This window comes from Ursus americanus, chromosome 19 (assembly GCF_024610735.1).
Source record: "Ursus americanus isolate L20-20 chromosome 19, mUrsAme1.1.p, whole genome shotgun sequence".
NCBI classification, from domain to species: domain Eukaryota; kingdom Metazoa; phylum Chordata; class Mammalia; order Carnivora; family Ursidae; genus Ursus; species Ursus americanus.
Genome location: NC_142145.1, coordinates 37470483 through 37484301, shown reverse-complemented (window position 1 = coordinate 37484301; position 13819 = coordinate 37470483). Strand labels below are relative to the sequence as shown.

General features: G+C 36.2%; 1 protein-coding gene across 1 annotated transcript in view; it reads left to right on the top strand.

Moving 5' to 3' along the window:
• Window positions 1–5781: 5781 nt before the first annotated feature.
• ASXL3 (ASXL transcriptional regulator 3) overlaps window positions 5782–13819 on the top strand; it is a 108794-nt gene continuing 100756 nt past the window's right edge. Inside the window, exons 1-2 of the mRNA XM_045772855.2 lie at window positions 5782–5890; window positions 7165–7273. Coding sequence (XP_045628811.2) covers window positions 5813–5890; window positions 7165–7273 — 187 coding nt within the window. The 5' untranslated portion in view covers window positions 5782–5812. The remainder of the gene's footprint in view (window positions 5891–7164; window positions 7274–13819) is intronic.

Here is a 13819-nt window from a genome sequence, read left to right as displayed (position 1 = left end):
CAGTGGTAACAGGGCACGCAGAGAAACAGTTGCCAGTATCCAGCTGTATGTGTGGTGTGTTTTTACTCAGTGTCTGTAACCTCAGATTTTAGTTGGTGATCTTTAAATATTATAATTCGGATTATAGGCTTTAGTTTACACTTTTATAGGCCCATTTCTTTATTTCCTTATAGCTACTATTTTAGAATAATACTAAGCAAGCGCTTGTCCCCGTTTTAATGTTTTGAGAACCTTGTCTCCTAAAGCAAAAGGTCAATGTAATGAATATGGTTGTATGAACCACTGTAGTCTGTTTGGTGGCAGCTTGGTAATGTCTCCAAAGTGAATGAAAGGTCTCAGTTCAAAACTCTGTTTATATTCTGTTTATAGTCTAAGAAAAACATCTTTTTATATTGTTCAAGCCAGTCAAAGCCATGTGTTTAGGTTTGGAGGTTGAATTATTTCTCTAAATTTAGAAATTGACTTGCACGGCATATGTCACATGGTAATTATTTCATGCCTCGGTATATCGACTTCGTAAGTGTACTGGGGCTACCTTTCTAATTTTTCCTTAGAGACATGTTGACTATTGAAAATCATGTGGATATTCTTCACATGGAAATATGCAAACTATCTTCCTATGATGACCCATCTCTTGAGTTAATTGGTTCTTCCTATTTATTTTTATATTTTTAAAACTCATATTTGTTATTTCTCATATGTCTGTGCTCATGAAAATTGTTCTTTAGTAATCTTCTCAGAGGTACTATGAAGTTTGGGACACTTTTTTTATCTTCAAAAATCAAAATTCAGGATTGCTGTAGGTCATCTCTTGGTTAACATTTTATGTGGTGGGATTATTTAAGTAACATATTAAGCTTTTAAGTTTTTATTTTCAGTCATTCTCAGGAGTGCCAGACTAGTGGTAATTTTTCTCAAAGAGTAAGAAGTTAGTTTGGCCTTGCCTTTCTAGAATGTTTTTTAATCATCTAGGGTACTGATTGATCGATGGATGTGCGCTGTGCCTATGTGTGTTAAGGAGTCAGCCACACTCACTGGTAGAAATTGTTTATTCTTCTCCACTAGTAATGACCTGCCCTTTAAAGATGTCAATGAGTAGACAAATCCAAGAATGCATTGCTCATTTTTTAACATTATAAAAACATTTTGGCGAAGTGTAACATATACAAGAGTTAGATGCACAAATCCTAAGTAAACACTTAGATTTTTACATAGTGAACACAAAGATCCGCCATCAAGAACTCAAATATTACCTGCTCACCAGAGGCCCACGTAATTTCCTCTTAAAAATATATCCTTTATAATAAGTTAAGGCATTTTCTCTAAGCCATCAACACTGGAAGCACTTGAAAGGAGCTATTATGAATTTTTTTGAAAGGAGAGTGAACATATCATTGTTTCTCTTAACTTATATTAATAGCAATTAGCAACTGTTAATAACACAATAAATGCTGCTTAATAGTTGCTTCTTGAATTTGTTGAGTTTTTAGACTTACATTGTTTGGGATTAATTTTCTGTTCCCATATTTGAAAAATAAGATTAAAAATGTTTTTAGGAAATAGCTTGCATCTGACATATGTAAGAGATACTTAGTAAAATAAAATAGTTTAAAATTTGGCTTACTTAAATACTGTACAGCATTACTATTTTATACATAAAGGAATGGAGGACTGCAATTATATTTTCTTTGTCATGTCTGTAAATATTCTTCCAGTTGCATTTTTTTGTGGTTTTTAAAATTATTAAAATAGATAAACCATCCATTCCCTTCACTAAGTGTTCACTATTAGTAAAATTTTATGTGTTCTGTCAGCAATTTGATGTGATAAAGCAATGGTTTTTCTGTAGTTCACACAGCACCAGGGCTCTGCAAAGCATCTCTGGGGGTTCTTTGATGTCTAGACAGTTTAAATTATGCCTGCTCCCCTGCCTCCAAATTCCACCCCTGTTCTGCTTCAGGGGTTGTGGGAAATGAAAACAAACCAGAAGGGTTCCACAACCCTACAGTCTAGGGAGAAAAACAAACAAGTAGAATAAGCTGTATATCTGCCCTGGCAGGTGTATAGGAAAGGGCGCAATTATAGGGAATGGTAGAGAAGAATTAGGGACAAATATTGTCCTTCTTGTTTATTCATAATTATATTCCTGATATAGAAATACACGTGCATTTCGGATAAAATGAAAACCTTGTAGAGGCATTAGGGAAGGAAGTATGAGTTGCCTTTGACCCCAGCTCCTGGTTTTTCCTCCCCATTGGCAGCTAAATCTACAAGATTGGTGTGTTTCTTGTATATTATCCTGTTTATTGAAATGGTAAGATGCAGAATTGCATTTAAGTTGGAAAACTAACTTTCTTTTCTTCCTTTTTTTCTTGGTTTTCCTTTTCTAATTCCGGACACCACCATGATTCTTCTAACTCATCTTTTTAGAAAGTAAGTGACTTCTGAAAGTTCAGAGTTGTTTTGTTGTTGTGTTTGTTGTTGTTGTTAAAGTGTTGATGCTTTATTATTTCAGGTGTACATACATATACACATACACATATTTTATTACAGAGTTTTTAACTTTTAAATTCCAACCGAGGTGGTTAACCCTTGCCTTAACTGTGAGTGAAATGTTTTTAATTCATGAAAAATATGAATTGCTACATAGAAGGTGTTCATGCTAAGAATACACTTTTCACATATATTTCACCTCACGTTCTTTTATACCCACAGTAAATCATTGAAATATATATTCATATAAAAACAAATTTAAATATGTTTGAATATAAATATATTTTCCTTAAAGTGGGCCAGGGCATGCTTTCTAGGTTTTTTTGAGTGTGAAAATAATAAAAATACATAAATAAGACTTTTATTTATTACTGTTTAATAGCAGTTCATTAAGACGTTCATTTCTTCAGGAAAAACAATCCAAATCTTCTAGACTGTATGGGGTTATTGAGAATAATAGCAATAAGTAAATGGTATGAAACACTTTTAAAAAATTCATTTTCCTATGTGTAGTCTGCATTGGATGAAACAGTTACCTTTATAAAACATTTAACTCTATTGATGCTAATGTTTTATTGTTTTTAAATAAAATGGACCATATGATTAGTTTTTTTTTTCCTGTTAAGAAATGCAGGTGATATGCTTACAACTAAGTGACTAATCAGCCAGTGATTTGAGGTGTAAAATTTGCATTTCATTGCAAAATGTTTTCTAATTTTTCTAAAATGCAAATGTTGTTTAGTTTTGAAATAAAACAAATTTCATACGTTTGTTCCAGGAAAGATTTGGGAGAATTATAGTGATCATTGAGACTTAGAGATATACTGTCATGTGATTGTGGAAGTACATATTTTTAAATATTTCCATAGTAAATCTTGAGTCTATGTAATTAATAAGCAGTATAATTTAATAATATATTCATGCTCAACAGAGCTTATTATTTATATGAAACTGGGTGCTTATCACTTATATTTGCAGCAACCATAGCATTAAACTGCTACTTAATAGTCAGTTTATCTTCTACAATTATCTTTCATTTACTGTACCTTAGAAAGAAAATGTAAATTATAGTGATGTTAAATTATATTTGTTCAGCATTTTTTAGTTGTCTTTAAATCTGTATTATTCGTTCAGATTCTAAATCTGTTGTTAGGACTTTAGGAAAAAGCAGGAAGAATGTGTGTGAAGTTTGATGTTAGGCGGACAATTTTATTGCTATATTTTTAAAAGTCTACATTCTTTCATTTTTATGTATTGGATTCTATTTTACTTGTAGTGTTAACATTTTCTTGCCAAGTCCCTACAGAAAGTCTGTGTTTCTGACAGTTTCACTAAATTAAAACTTCACAAATCTGGCATAATAATTTCCCAGCTTCAAATTGTCTGTGCTTTTATCTAAAGAGAAAATGACAAAAATAGGTATTTTGGAGTGCTCAGCATAACATGTTACAGCATTATTTATCTGGAATTTGTTCACGGACAGAGATATTTCTGGGGGAGATGAATATATTTTACTGTATGAGGTATGCCTGGCCCACTTGAAATATGAGCAAAAAATCTTTTGTGAGGAAAAATAATGAAACAAGGTCTGTAAGCTTGGAGAAGCTTCATGAGGAAAGATATTACATAAATGCACACAGTGCAATTACCAGGTATATTTTGGTGTTATCACTACATTGTTCTCTGACCACATTTATATTAGGGCTCTTGCTTCCTGTCAGACCCATTGGGATCATATTGACATGTTGGCACAGAGAAGCTGCTTCCTAAAATAATAGTGTTCTTATTATAATACTCATAAACCTTTATGACCATGATGAGTTTATATGCTATATATATATACACACACGTACATATGTGTGTGTGTGGGGGGGGGGTATCCTGTGGCCACTCAGCAGATTTGGCTTTTTTCATTTTATTGGTGAGTTTTTGTGGTAGGTAAGAGATTCCTAATTTTTGTTTTTAAAAACTCGTAACTTTGTAACATAAAATTATGTTACTATCATAGAAAGTCAAACCTTAATATCCTAGAGGTCCATAATCTTTTTTTATAATAATTTTTTATTATGTTATGTTAGTCACCATACAGTATATCCTTAGTTTTTGATGTAATGTTCCATGATTCATTATTTGCGTATAACACCCAGTGCACCATGCAATACGTGCCCTCCTTACTACCCATCACTGGCCTGTCCCAGTCCCCCACCCGCCTCCCCTCTGAAGCCCTCAGTTTGTTTCCCAGAGGTCCATAATCTTATCTGAGAATATTTTGGGTTAAATACCCAGAACACCTAAGACACAAATGGGGTGGAGTAGGGCTTCTAATCAATATTGGTTCAACCAAATATTGATCTTTTCACATATTAGGAAGTAAAACGTACATGGAAACGTAAGTAAATGAAAGTAACAATTCTAGCTTGAAGTTCTAGTTCGCAAAAATATTGGTTTGTAAACAAAACCCAAAAAAAGGTTCTAAAGTCTACCCCGGAAAATACATACATATACATTTCACAAACATCTTTCTAGGTATAATGACTACATTTCAATAATGTTTGTACATATGTGCTTTGAAATTTTGAATCGTTAGTTCAATGCCAGTTGATTTCTTTAAAAAAAATCTATTTTCATAATTCAGTCACTTGCATCTTTACTACAGAACATAAAACTGGGCAGAATTCCCAAACACTTATTTTTTTGTTGACAAATCTGAAAAAAGGATGTCATTGTAGAAGCTGTATCAGGTACGAACACAGACATAGATTTTGATTTGGCTGTGTGAGAAATGCAGTCCTGTGAGTAACTTAAACACTTGTAATTTCAAATCAGTTCTTCCCTGGTTTCTTATTATTCTTTTGTTGCTTTTCAACCTATAGGATGGAGCTGTCCTTGAACTTGGTTTATTTGATCATTCAAGTGCAACCATCAAGTTGTCTGTAATATTTAAAAACTGAGGCTTCATGGTATTATTTGTAAAATAACAGCACATAAACGTTTGGGCTTTGGTTTCTTTGAAATAGAGTGTTGGTTGCTTTATGAATAAAAGCATAATTTCAATTCAGGAGACTTTTTGCCTGAAGCCTATAAGACAGATGCATCTGATTAACTTTGGCAAAACTGGACTGGCCTGTTATTGTAATGTAGATGTTTTCGGGGTTGGGAGGATATTTTAAAAAGGCATGTGAGAAGGTCTTTTTTTTTTTTTTTTTTTGAGAGAGAGATCGAGAGCACAGTTTTGCCACAGAAACTGCATCTCAGATTGCTTCATTTCTGCACACTTTTATTTTCTAGTGGAACTTCTCCATTAGCCTGTCTGAATGCAATGCTTCACACTAACACTCGAATAGGGGATGGAACATTCTTCAAAATCCCTGGAAAGTCAGGCCTCTATGCTCTCAAAGTAAGTTGGATTGTTCTGCATTTTATGTCTGTTATTACTGTGTAACATGCATTTTTTCAGAGATGTGAAGGTAAACACAATTAGATTTGGCCGAAGGGCAGAAAAATCACCCTGTGCCTTTTAAATGTTTTCAGATGTCTTAAAAATGATTTCATATTAAGAATAAACAATGACTTTTTTTTCAAGGAAAGCATATCTGTGGTTTCACTCTAACATATGGTAACGGAAAATAGTTGTGGCTTCCTTAAAATTCTTGATTCTTAAAAATGTACATGGAGGAGTGCTGTGAATCATCAGCCAGGAGCTTAAGATGATCACAGTGGCTGTGAACTATTTGACTTAATGACCATCAGTTGATATACAGGCTTCACACCTGTATGCCTTTCTCTCTTTTATAAAAATACATTTATCCATTCTTCCTGAAAAGTTGCTGATTTAAATTAATCATTCAATTTTAAAACAGCAGTGATATCAAGGGAGTTTTAAATAATGCATATTTGTTGTGTGAGAAGAATAGAGAAATGAAATAAAAAGCTTCGGATAATAGAGTCTTCATTATTTTAGTATAATCCCATCCCCAACTAGATTGGGAAATGCTACCTAAGATGCAGAATTCCAGAGGATAAAAGCTGATGCTCTATACATGGTTGTGTAACTTGGAACACATAAAATTAATGTATTATTTCTTGTAAGTTAAAAATAAGTCACTGCTTTAATAAATGATGGATCACATTTTTTAAAGTTCATTAATGTCCTTTGAGAAGGCTGCATTTAATACTAAAAGTTATACCTGGGAAAGAAGTAGGGGTTCTTTGTCAGCTGCTAAGCATCAGACCCTTCTCACTGTGTGTGTTTCAGAGAATAACACAGGTTAATTAAAAAGACTTGTATTATTTCATTTTTTTGTAGCTACTTGGGTATTTAATTTACTGGTAAAATTCTGACTTCCGGAGTCATTCCCTAATATAAGGAAGAGTGTAGAATTGAAAAAAAAAAGGAAACAATATATGTCAAAAGGAAACTTTGTTTTGTATAGATTTTTAAAGGTCTAAAAAATCATCTGTGGCAATGTGCTTTTCCTGGTTGTGTGTGTGTGTGTGTGTGTGTGTGTGTGTGTGTGTGTTTTAAGGAGTGATTTTACATTAAGAAATCAGTTTGTTGAAATTCCAAATCACAAGTAACAGTGGTACTACTTTAGGACCCTGAAAGTATTTTAAATATTTTCAGTTGCCAGTACATCTCCATAAGTCTTATTTTTTTAAAAAATAATATAGAAAGAGGAGTCGTCATGCCCGGCTGACGGAACATTGGATTTAGGCTGCGAGTCTGAACTGGATGGCGCAGAAATGGCGGAGGCCAACGCCAGTGGAGAGGGAGATGGAGGTACGTGTAATGCATGTCAGGATATAGACCTTGTTCTCTTGCAGGTTATGTAGAATTCCAGTAATTCACTGATTGAATTCCCGACCGTTAGAGATACAGTTCCTTCTCTAAGTTTTTATCACCTACATAGATTCATCATCAAATAATTTTGATTCAGAAGGTTGGCACTAAAGAAAAGTATGGCTTTCTTTGCTTTTTGTTTTATTTATTTTTTTAACAGGATGGAGTTTTCTGGATAATATTCTCACGTGTTATCAGTATATTTCTTCTGTAAGGTGGGAGTGTTACTGGAGGTATCTAGTGGTTTTATTCTTTTGTGAGGCAGAGACTGCTCATGTTTTATCTCTGATTGTGTTTCTTTTTCCTGTGACCACAAGTAGTTTTATGATAGCTTTGTTCCTGGGTTTGTCCTTAGTAAATGAAGCCTGGGGTTAATATTCCTCACAATGAAACAAGGGCCAAATAAGTTATATTCTTGTGAAACTCTTTTGAAAAGTGAGCAACCCTTCCAGAATTCTAAGGGGGCATTTTCTGCCTCTGAATATTCTATCCATGTTAATTCATTTTTATCTTTCTCAGGACATTTATATTATGATTCCATTGGTGTATATAATTTTCGTACCGCAGTTTTAACAAATCTGTGTTCTACAAACGCTGCTGGACTTTTTCCTACCTTACCCACTAGTCCCACAAAGTGGACCCAGATCATGATTTGGGAGGAAGACTGTGTCATTAAAGCCTCTGTTGGTGGACTCATAGAAATCAGTAAATTATCTTTAAACAAACAAACCTTAAAGGGTCCTTGCAGAAATATCGTATTTCAGTAATAGCCCAAAGCCATTCATTTTATTAGCAGCCGTAGGAGTTTCTTTGTATTCTGACTGGACACTCCTGCCCTTTAAGCTGGTATGCTTTCTGATAGGCCCCATGAGACTGATTTTGCTTCGGTGCCTATCTGATCTGCAGTAGAGGTTGTGCATTAAGGTAGGAAACAACAGATTCTTTGTAAAAAGGGCTGAAGTTGACTCTGTAGACTTTTTTTTAACCAACTTTCACTGAATTTGATGTCCCTATTCTTATACCTTTTAAAAACTCAACTCAACCCCATGCATTGTTGTGGTAGTGCTGTGAACTTCGACAGTCCTTGTGGTCACAGAGGGAACAAGGCAGAGAGATACATAGCAATTTCTGGCTTTCTGGAAGGGCTGGTAAATGGGGCAAACTGTTCCTGTCTAGGAGGATGAAGGGGAAGCATCGGGTCCTTCCTCTTGGTGCCCTGCCTGCTTCAGTGAGCGCTTGCGTGCCCTCTCTCCCTCAGCCTGTATGTTGAGCTTCTGTGTGCTGCGTATCGTTTTCAGCACTGCAGTTACAGCAGTAAAAAAAAAAAAAAAAAAAAAAACGAGAACAAAAGGAGACCTCTCACAGATCTTAGGTTGGTAGAGGGACAGATAATAAGCAAAATAAATGTGTAAAATGTATAGCTTATTCGGTGCCAAAAAGTGATATGGGGCAAAATAAATGAGACAAGAGTGAGAGAGGGGAGTACGTTTGAGAAAAGATCTGAAGGGAGCTAAGGGAGCAGGTATTTAAAGGGAAAAAGTTGTAGGTGAGGAAGCAGCAATTACAAAGGCCTTGAAGCTGGAGAGTGCTTGAAATGTTCCAGAAACATCAAGGGGCCAGTGTGGTTGAAGGCCAGAGTGAGCAAAGGAGAGGATGGTGAGATATGAAGTCAGAGAAGTTATGAAGCCAGATACTATAATACCTTGATCTTGCCTTTTGTTTTGAGTGAGTTGTTCAACTCTTATTGGGTTTTGAGCTAGAGAGACAATGATCTCACTTGGATATTAGCAGGAGCTAAAGTATAGCAGGAATACTAGTAACAAATATATATATATATAGGAAAAGGGACAAAACCAGAGGGGCCAGTTAGAAAGCTATTGCCGTAATCTAGATAAGAGGTGAATAAACGCAGTGGCAGTGGATGTACTGAACAGGGATTGGATTTTGGATATGTATGAAGCTAGATCCCACAGGAGCTGCTAGAGTAGTATGGTTATGAAATAAAGTTGGAGATAACCCCAAATTATCAGTGTTAGCAAATAGAAGAATTTGCCCTGTCTTTAACTTAGTTGGAAAATCTGCAAGAGAATTAGTTTGGGGGGGGTAGGGAGGGTGTTGATCAGGAGACAGTTTTGGACATATTAAGTATGACACTCATTTTTAACACCCTGGTGGATGCGTTAAATAATTGGAATTATCTGTCTTGAATTTATGGGATAGACTTTGCTGGAGATATACATTTGGAAGTGGTCAGTTTATAGACAATATTTAAACACAAGAAACTGGATGAAATCACCAAGGAACTGAAGGGAAATGGAAAAGAGAGGAAGCACAAAGACTGAGCTTAGGGGTACTTGAATTTTAAGAGCTTGGAGAAATTATGGAAAATAATTACAACAAATGAGACTGAGGATAGATGGATAGGAGAACAAGTTGTCTGGCCTGGAAACCAAGTGAAGAGAGTGTTTCTGGAGAGGAAGCACCTCAGATGTGTCAAATACTTATAATGAAGACCGAGAGAAACTGGCGTTAGCTTTGTGACGTTGTTGATAAGTTTGACAATGACAATTTCTAGTGCTGAGACCACAACCCTGAACGGAGTGGGCTCAAGAGAATGGGAGATCAGGAATTAGAGACCCCAAGTGTAGCCGATGCTTTCAAGGATTTTTGAGGTAAAGGGAAGGAGTGAAATGGGAAAATGGCTAGAAGGGAAAGTGGAGTCAAAAGAAAGTTATTTTTTAATATGAGAGGTAAGTATTAGAATAATTCTATACTGGTGAGGAAAATCCAGTTTGAGGAGGAGATTTTGATAATGAGGAAGTTGTCCTGTGGCCATGTGCTTGCTTAGAGGAGGGGAGATGGATCTGTTAAATTAATGAAGAGATTGGCCTTATTTAGGAGTATGAGCAGGTGCTGTAAGGAAGCGGAGGGAGAAGTCAGTGTATTTGGATAGAAATGAAGTAGGTGTGTGCACGTGGGAGGGGCTTACGGAATTTGCCTCTTATTGCTTCATTTTTCTCAGTGAAATAGGAAACAAGTTTATCAGCAGATTCAGGGAGAATATATAAAATGTTTATCTGGAGTCAGACAGCATTAAGGATCCTCTTAAGGTTGCTAATTCTGAATTTAATATGAGACCAGTCAACATGGTTGTATTTTTTTCTCCAGTCATGTTCGTGACCACTGTTACAAGTGCAGAATAGGTACAGAGTTGGACTTGACCAGAGTTGGGGTTTTGCCAGGTGTGAATGAAGAAGTGAGAGAGGGACAAAAGAGTTAAGGGTGCATGAAATGGAGCGGTTAGGATCAGTCTTCATGGTATTTAAGGTGGTTGTGGAGGTAAGGACATGATTGCATGAGGGATGGCGTGAAGGGGGAAGTCTTCTTGGGGTGGAAGGATTGTTTGATTTGGTGTTCTAGAGAGAATGAGTTAAAAGGACAGGTGATACACGAAATTGAGGTTAGGACAATATTATGGGATGTATGTCTGAGATGAGAGGAGAGTAAGGAGCCGCCTAGGTTTAAGGCTGTCACGAATGGCATTGTTCACCCTCTGCAGAGTGGCCTGACTGAAAGGACCATGAGCAGCAGCTGTTTCCCCAGCCTAGTGTTATGGGCTGGCGTTGGGTCGTCTTGGAGGAAATGTTGCTTTTTCTTATTTGCACAGAGACGTGAAGGCTGGTGGTGGCCCAGGTATAAAATATTAGAGAATCATCTGTGTGGGTATTGAAACAGACAGATACGTTAGAACTAGCATCGAAAGGGTGTGACATTTAGGAGCTAAAATCTTCAAAACCTGAAGGGGAGTAACCCAGGGGTTGTTAGGTAAGTGCAGGAAGGAGGGGTAGTTGCTACTGTGGTTTGATGGAATGAGATAGCAGGCTGGGGGCATTTAAGAAGAAGCAAGGGAAGATAGAGGTCACCAATCCGATTTCCAGGCCCAGTAGCACAAGATGTGTGGAAAAGAAAGGGGCTTCTACCTGAGAGGGTTCTAGGGGAAGTAGTGTTCATTGGAGAGAGCCAGGTTTTTCGTAGATCAAGATGAGAAGGGAGTTTTCAAAGAAAAGATGGAGGCTAATAGGAGATTTTGCTAATTGACTAATCCTGAATTTCAGAGGAAACATGGGAGGGTTTTAGTGGCTGGAAAGGGGTGGAGGACCAGGTGGGAGCCTTCAGCCAATAGCTAAAACAAAGTGGGGAAAGCAAACTCCCCTAATTTGAAATGTGAATAGGAACTTCACAAAGTAACACATACCCACACATCTCCAGCTAATGTGGCCAAGACTAAATTTCTGGTCTCTCCTTTGAAGTTGCATTAGAGAAACTCCTTTGGGGAATCACTGAACGGATAGTAAATAGCTTGTTTCCTTGAGTATTCCTTGACTTGTCTACTTTTGCATCTTAAGGCAAAACACAATTGCTTCTTTTTAGGACAAGTATATTTCCTATCCACGTAAATACCATATACTTCTGTGTATAGCCCATCAACCATGCCACACTTAGATACTGAAAAGGACGGCCTCCACTGCCCAGCATTTGTAAGCTGCTTGGACGTATATGGTTTAATCCTCATGATATTCCTGTAAGAGAAATAATCTTTCTAGGTTCTGTTATTTTTTTATTTTTTCTATTTTTAATTTTTTTTTTTTTTGCCTGTCAGAAAACAAACCTAGATAAGTTCAAAATCTCATCCAAGTGGCAAGGACAAGTAGATTGTGTGACACCAAAAGCCAGGCTCTAACCACTGGGATACTCCCTTGGAATCACAGGGAACACTATTAGCCAGGAGCCATTGATACAATTCTGCTTTCCCAACATTTGTGCAAATCTGTTCTGATTATAGACTTGAGAATTTGACAAAGAGGAACCCCTGGCTTATCCAAATTAAGGAGTGGATACCACATGATTTCTTACAAATCGATACTAAAGTCCTTGAAACTGAAGCGGTTCAGGTGATTTCCTTGCTGATTTTGTTTCTAATACATATTTGAACCAGAAGTTAGAATGGATACAATTTCTGCACTTCTAACAGCTGTACAAATATACTTTGAAAATATAATCAGAGAGAGAGAGAAGGTGGGGGATGGGTGGGGATGGGTGGACCTGGGAGCTGGAGCAGAGGGAGAGTGAGAGGGAAAGGAAATGGGGAGGGTCCCACCAGCTGTTTTTTTTGTTTGTTTGTTTGTTTTTGTTTTTTCTTTTCTTCTCCTCTCTCACTTTCTCCTTTGGGATGAAAGAGTGGGAAGTGCCGAGGTGAATAATAACTGTCAATTGGTAACATACCCTTGTGGCAATCCAAAGAATAAGCCATAGAGTTATTTCAAATTAATAAAGATCAACTGACATTCGCTGTACCATTAAAGAGGGTAAGCAAAGAAATCTTTAAAAAAAAACACACTGAAAAAAAAACTGGTAATAGAAAATCTTAGTAGCTTGATTCCAGTCAGTAGTATTTGAACCTTTAGATTTGAGATAGTAATAGTAATGCTTTAGTCCTCTTCTTGCGGTCATTTGGCCAGAGAAATATTCTTATTAAATGGGCGATCTTTTGCCAAGGTATTTTGTTTTGAAGTTTTGTTGTAAACTTTTAAATTGTGGCGAAGGTGGTATATTATTGATTATAGGATTTACAAGACACAGAACTATAGTTATGTGTATGTTTCCTTGACTCCTACCAAACAGTTTTTCAAGTTAATATGAATTAGACATATAGACTCCAGAAAGTAAACTCTTCAGATTTCACAGGCTTTAGCTCTAGAGATTGAAGAGTGATTTAGGTGAATCACTTGATATATCTTTGTTGACAACCCATGACCATTTATGCCAATATAAGTATAGATCTCTGTCACCCAAAGAAAATATTTTGAATTTTATGGGCTATTTTAGTCAGAGATTTATGGGTATATTTGTGTCTGAGTTGTTTTCTGAGCATAATACATTGGTATATCACGAGTTTGCACACACATATTAAGTTGACTTACAGTGCATTCCTGGCTGCAGAACCCATACATATTTTATATGAAATGATAGCATCACTAGATAGTCTTCACCCTCTTCACCTTCTATTTATAAATTGTTATTAACAAGAAAAAAAATGAATTTCTCTTTTCATGGCTCTGATTTATATTACATGTTTAAAATCAAAAGCAACCGTCCTATTTTTCAAAATGAAGAAACTGGAGAATGTACAATTTTCATCCACAGAGATCAAAAAAGGTTCTGCTTGTTATTAACCCTAATGGCTTTCAGGGAGGAAGCAGCACTCTAGCAGGGGAATTAGTATTTTAGAAGTCTCTATTTAGGGGAAAAAATTATAGAGAACATATATCCTATGTTTTGGTCCTTAGATCCCAGGGTAAATAATGATTCCAACATTTGAAGAATTTTATATGGTCCTTTTTCATTATTCTTTACGGCCAGCTTTATAAGTGGGTTTCTGATCGTATGATTCTTGGCAGGGTTGTGTTAACTTAATGAAACATTATT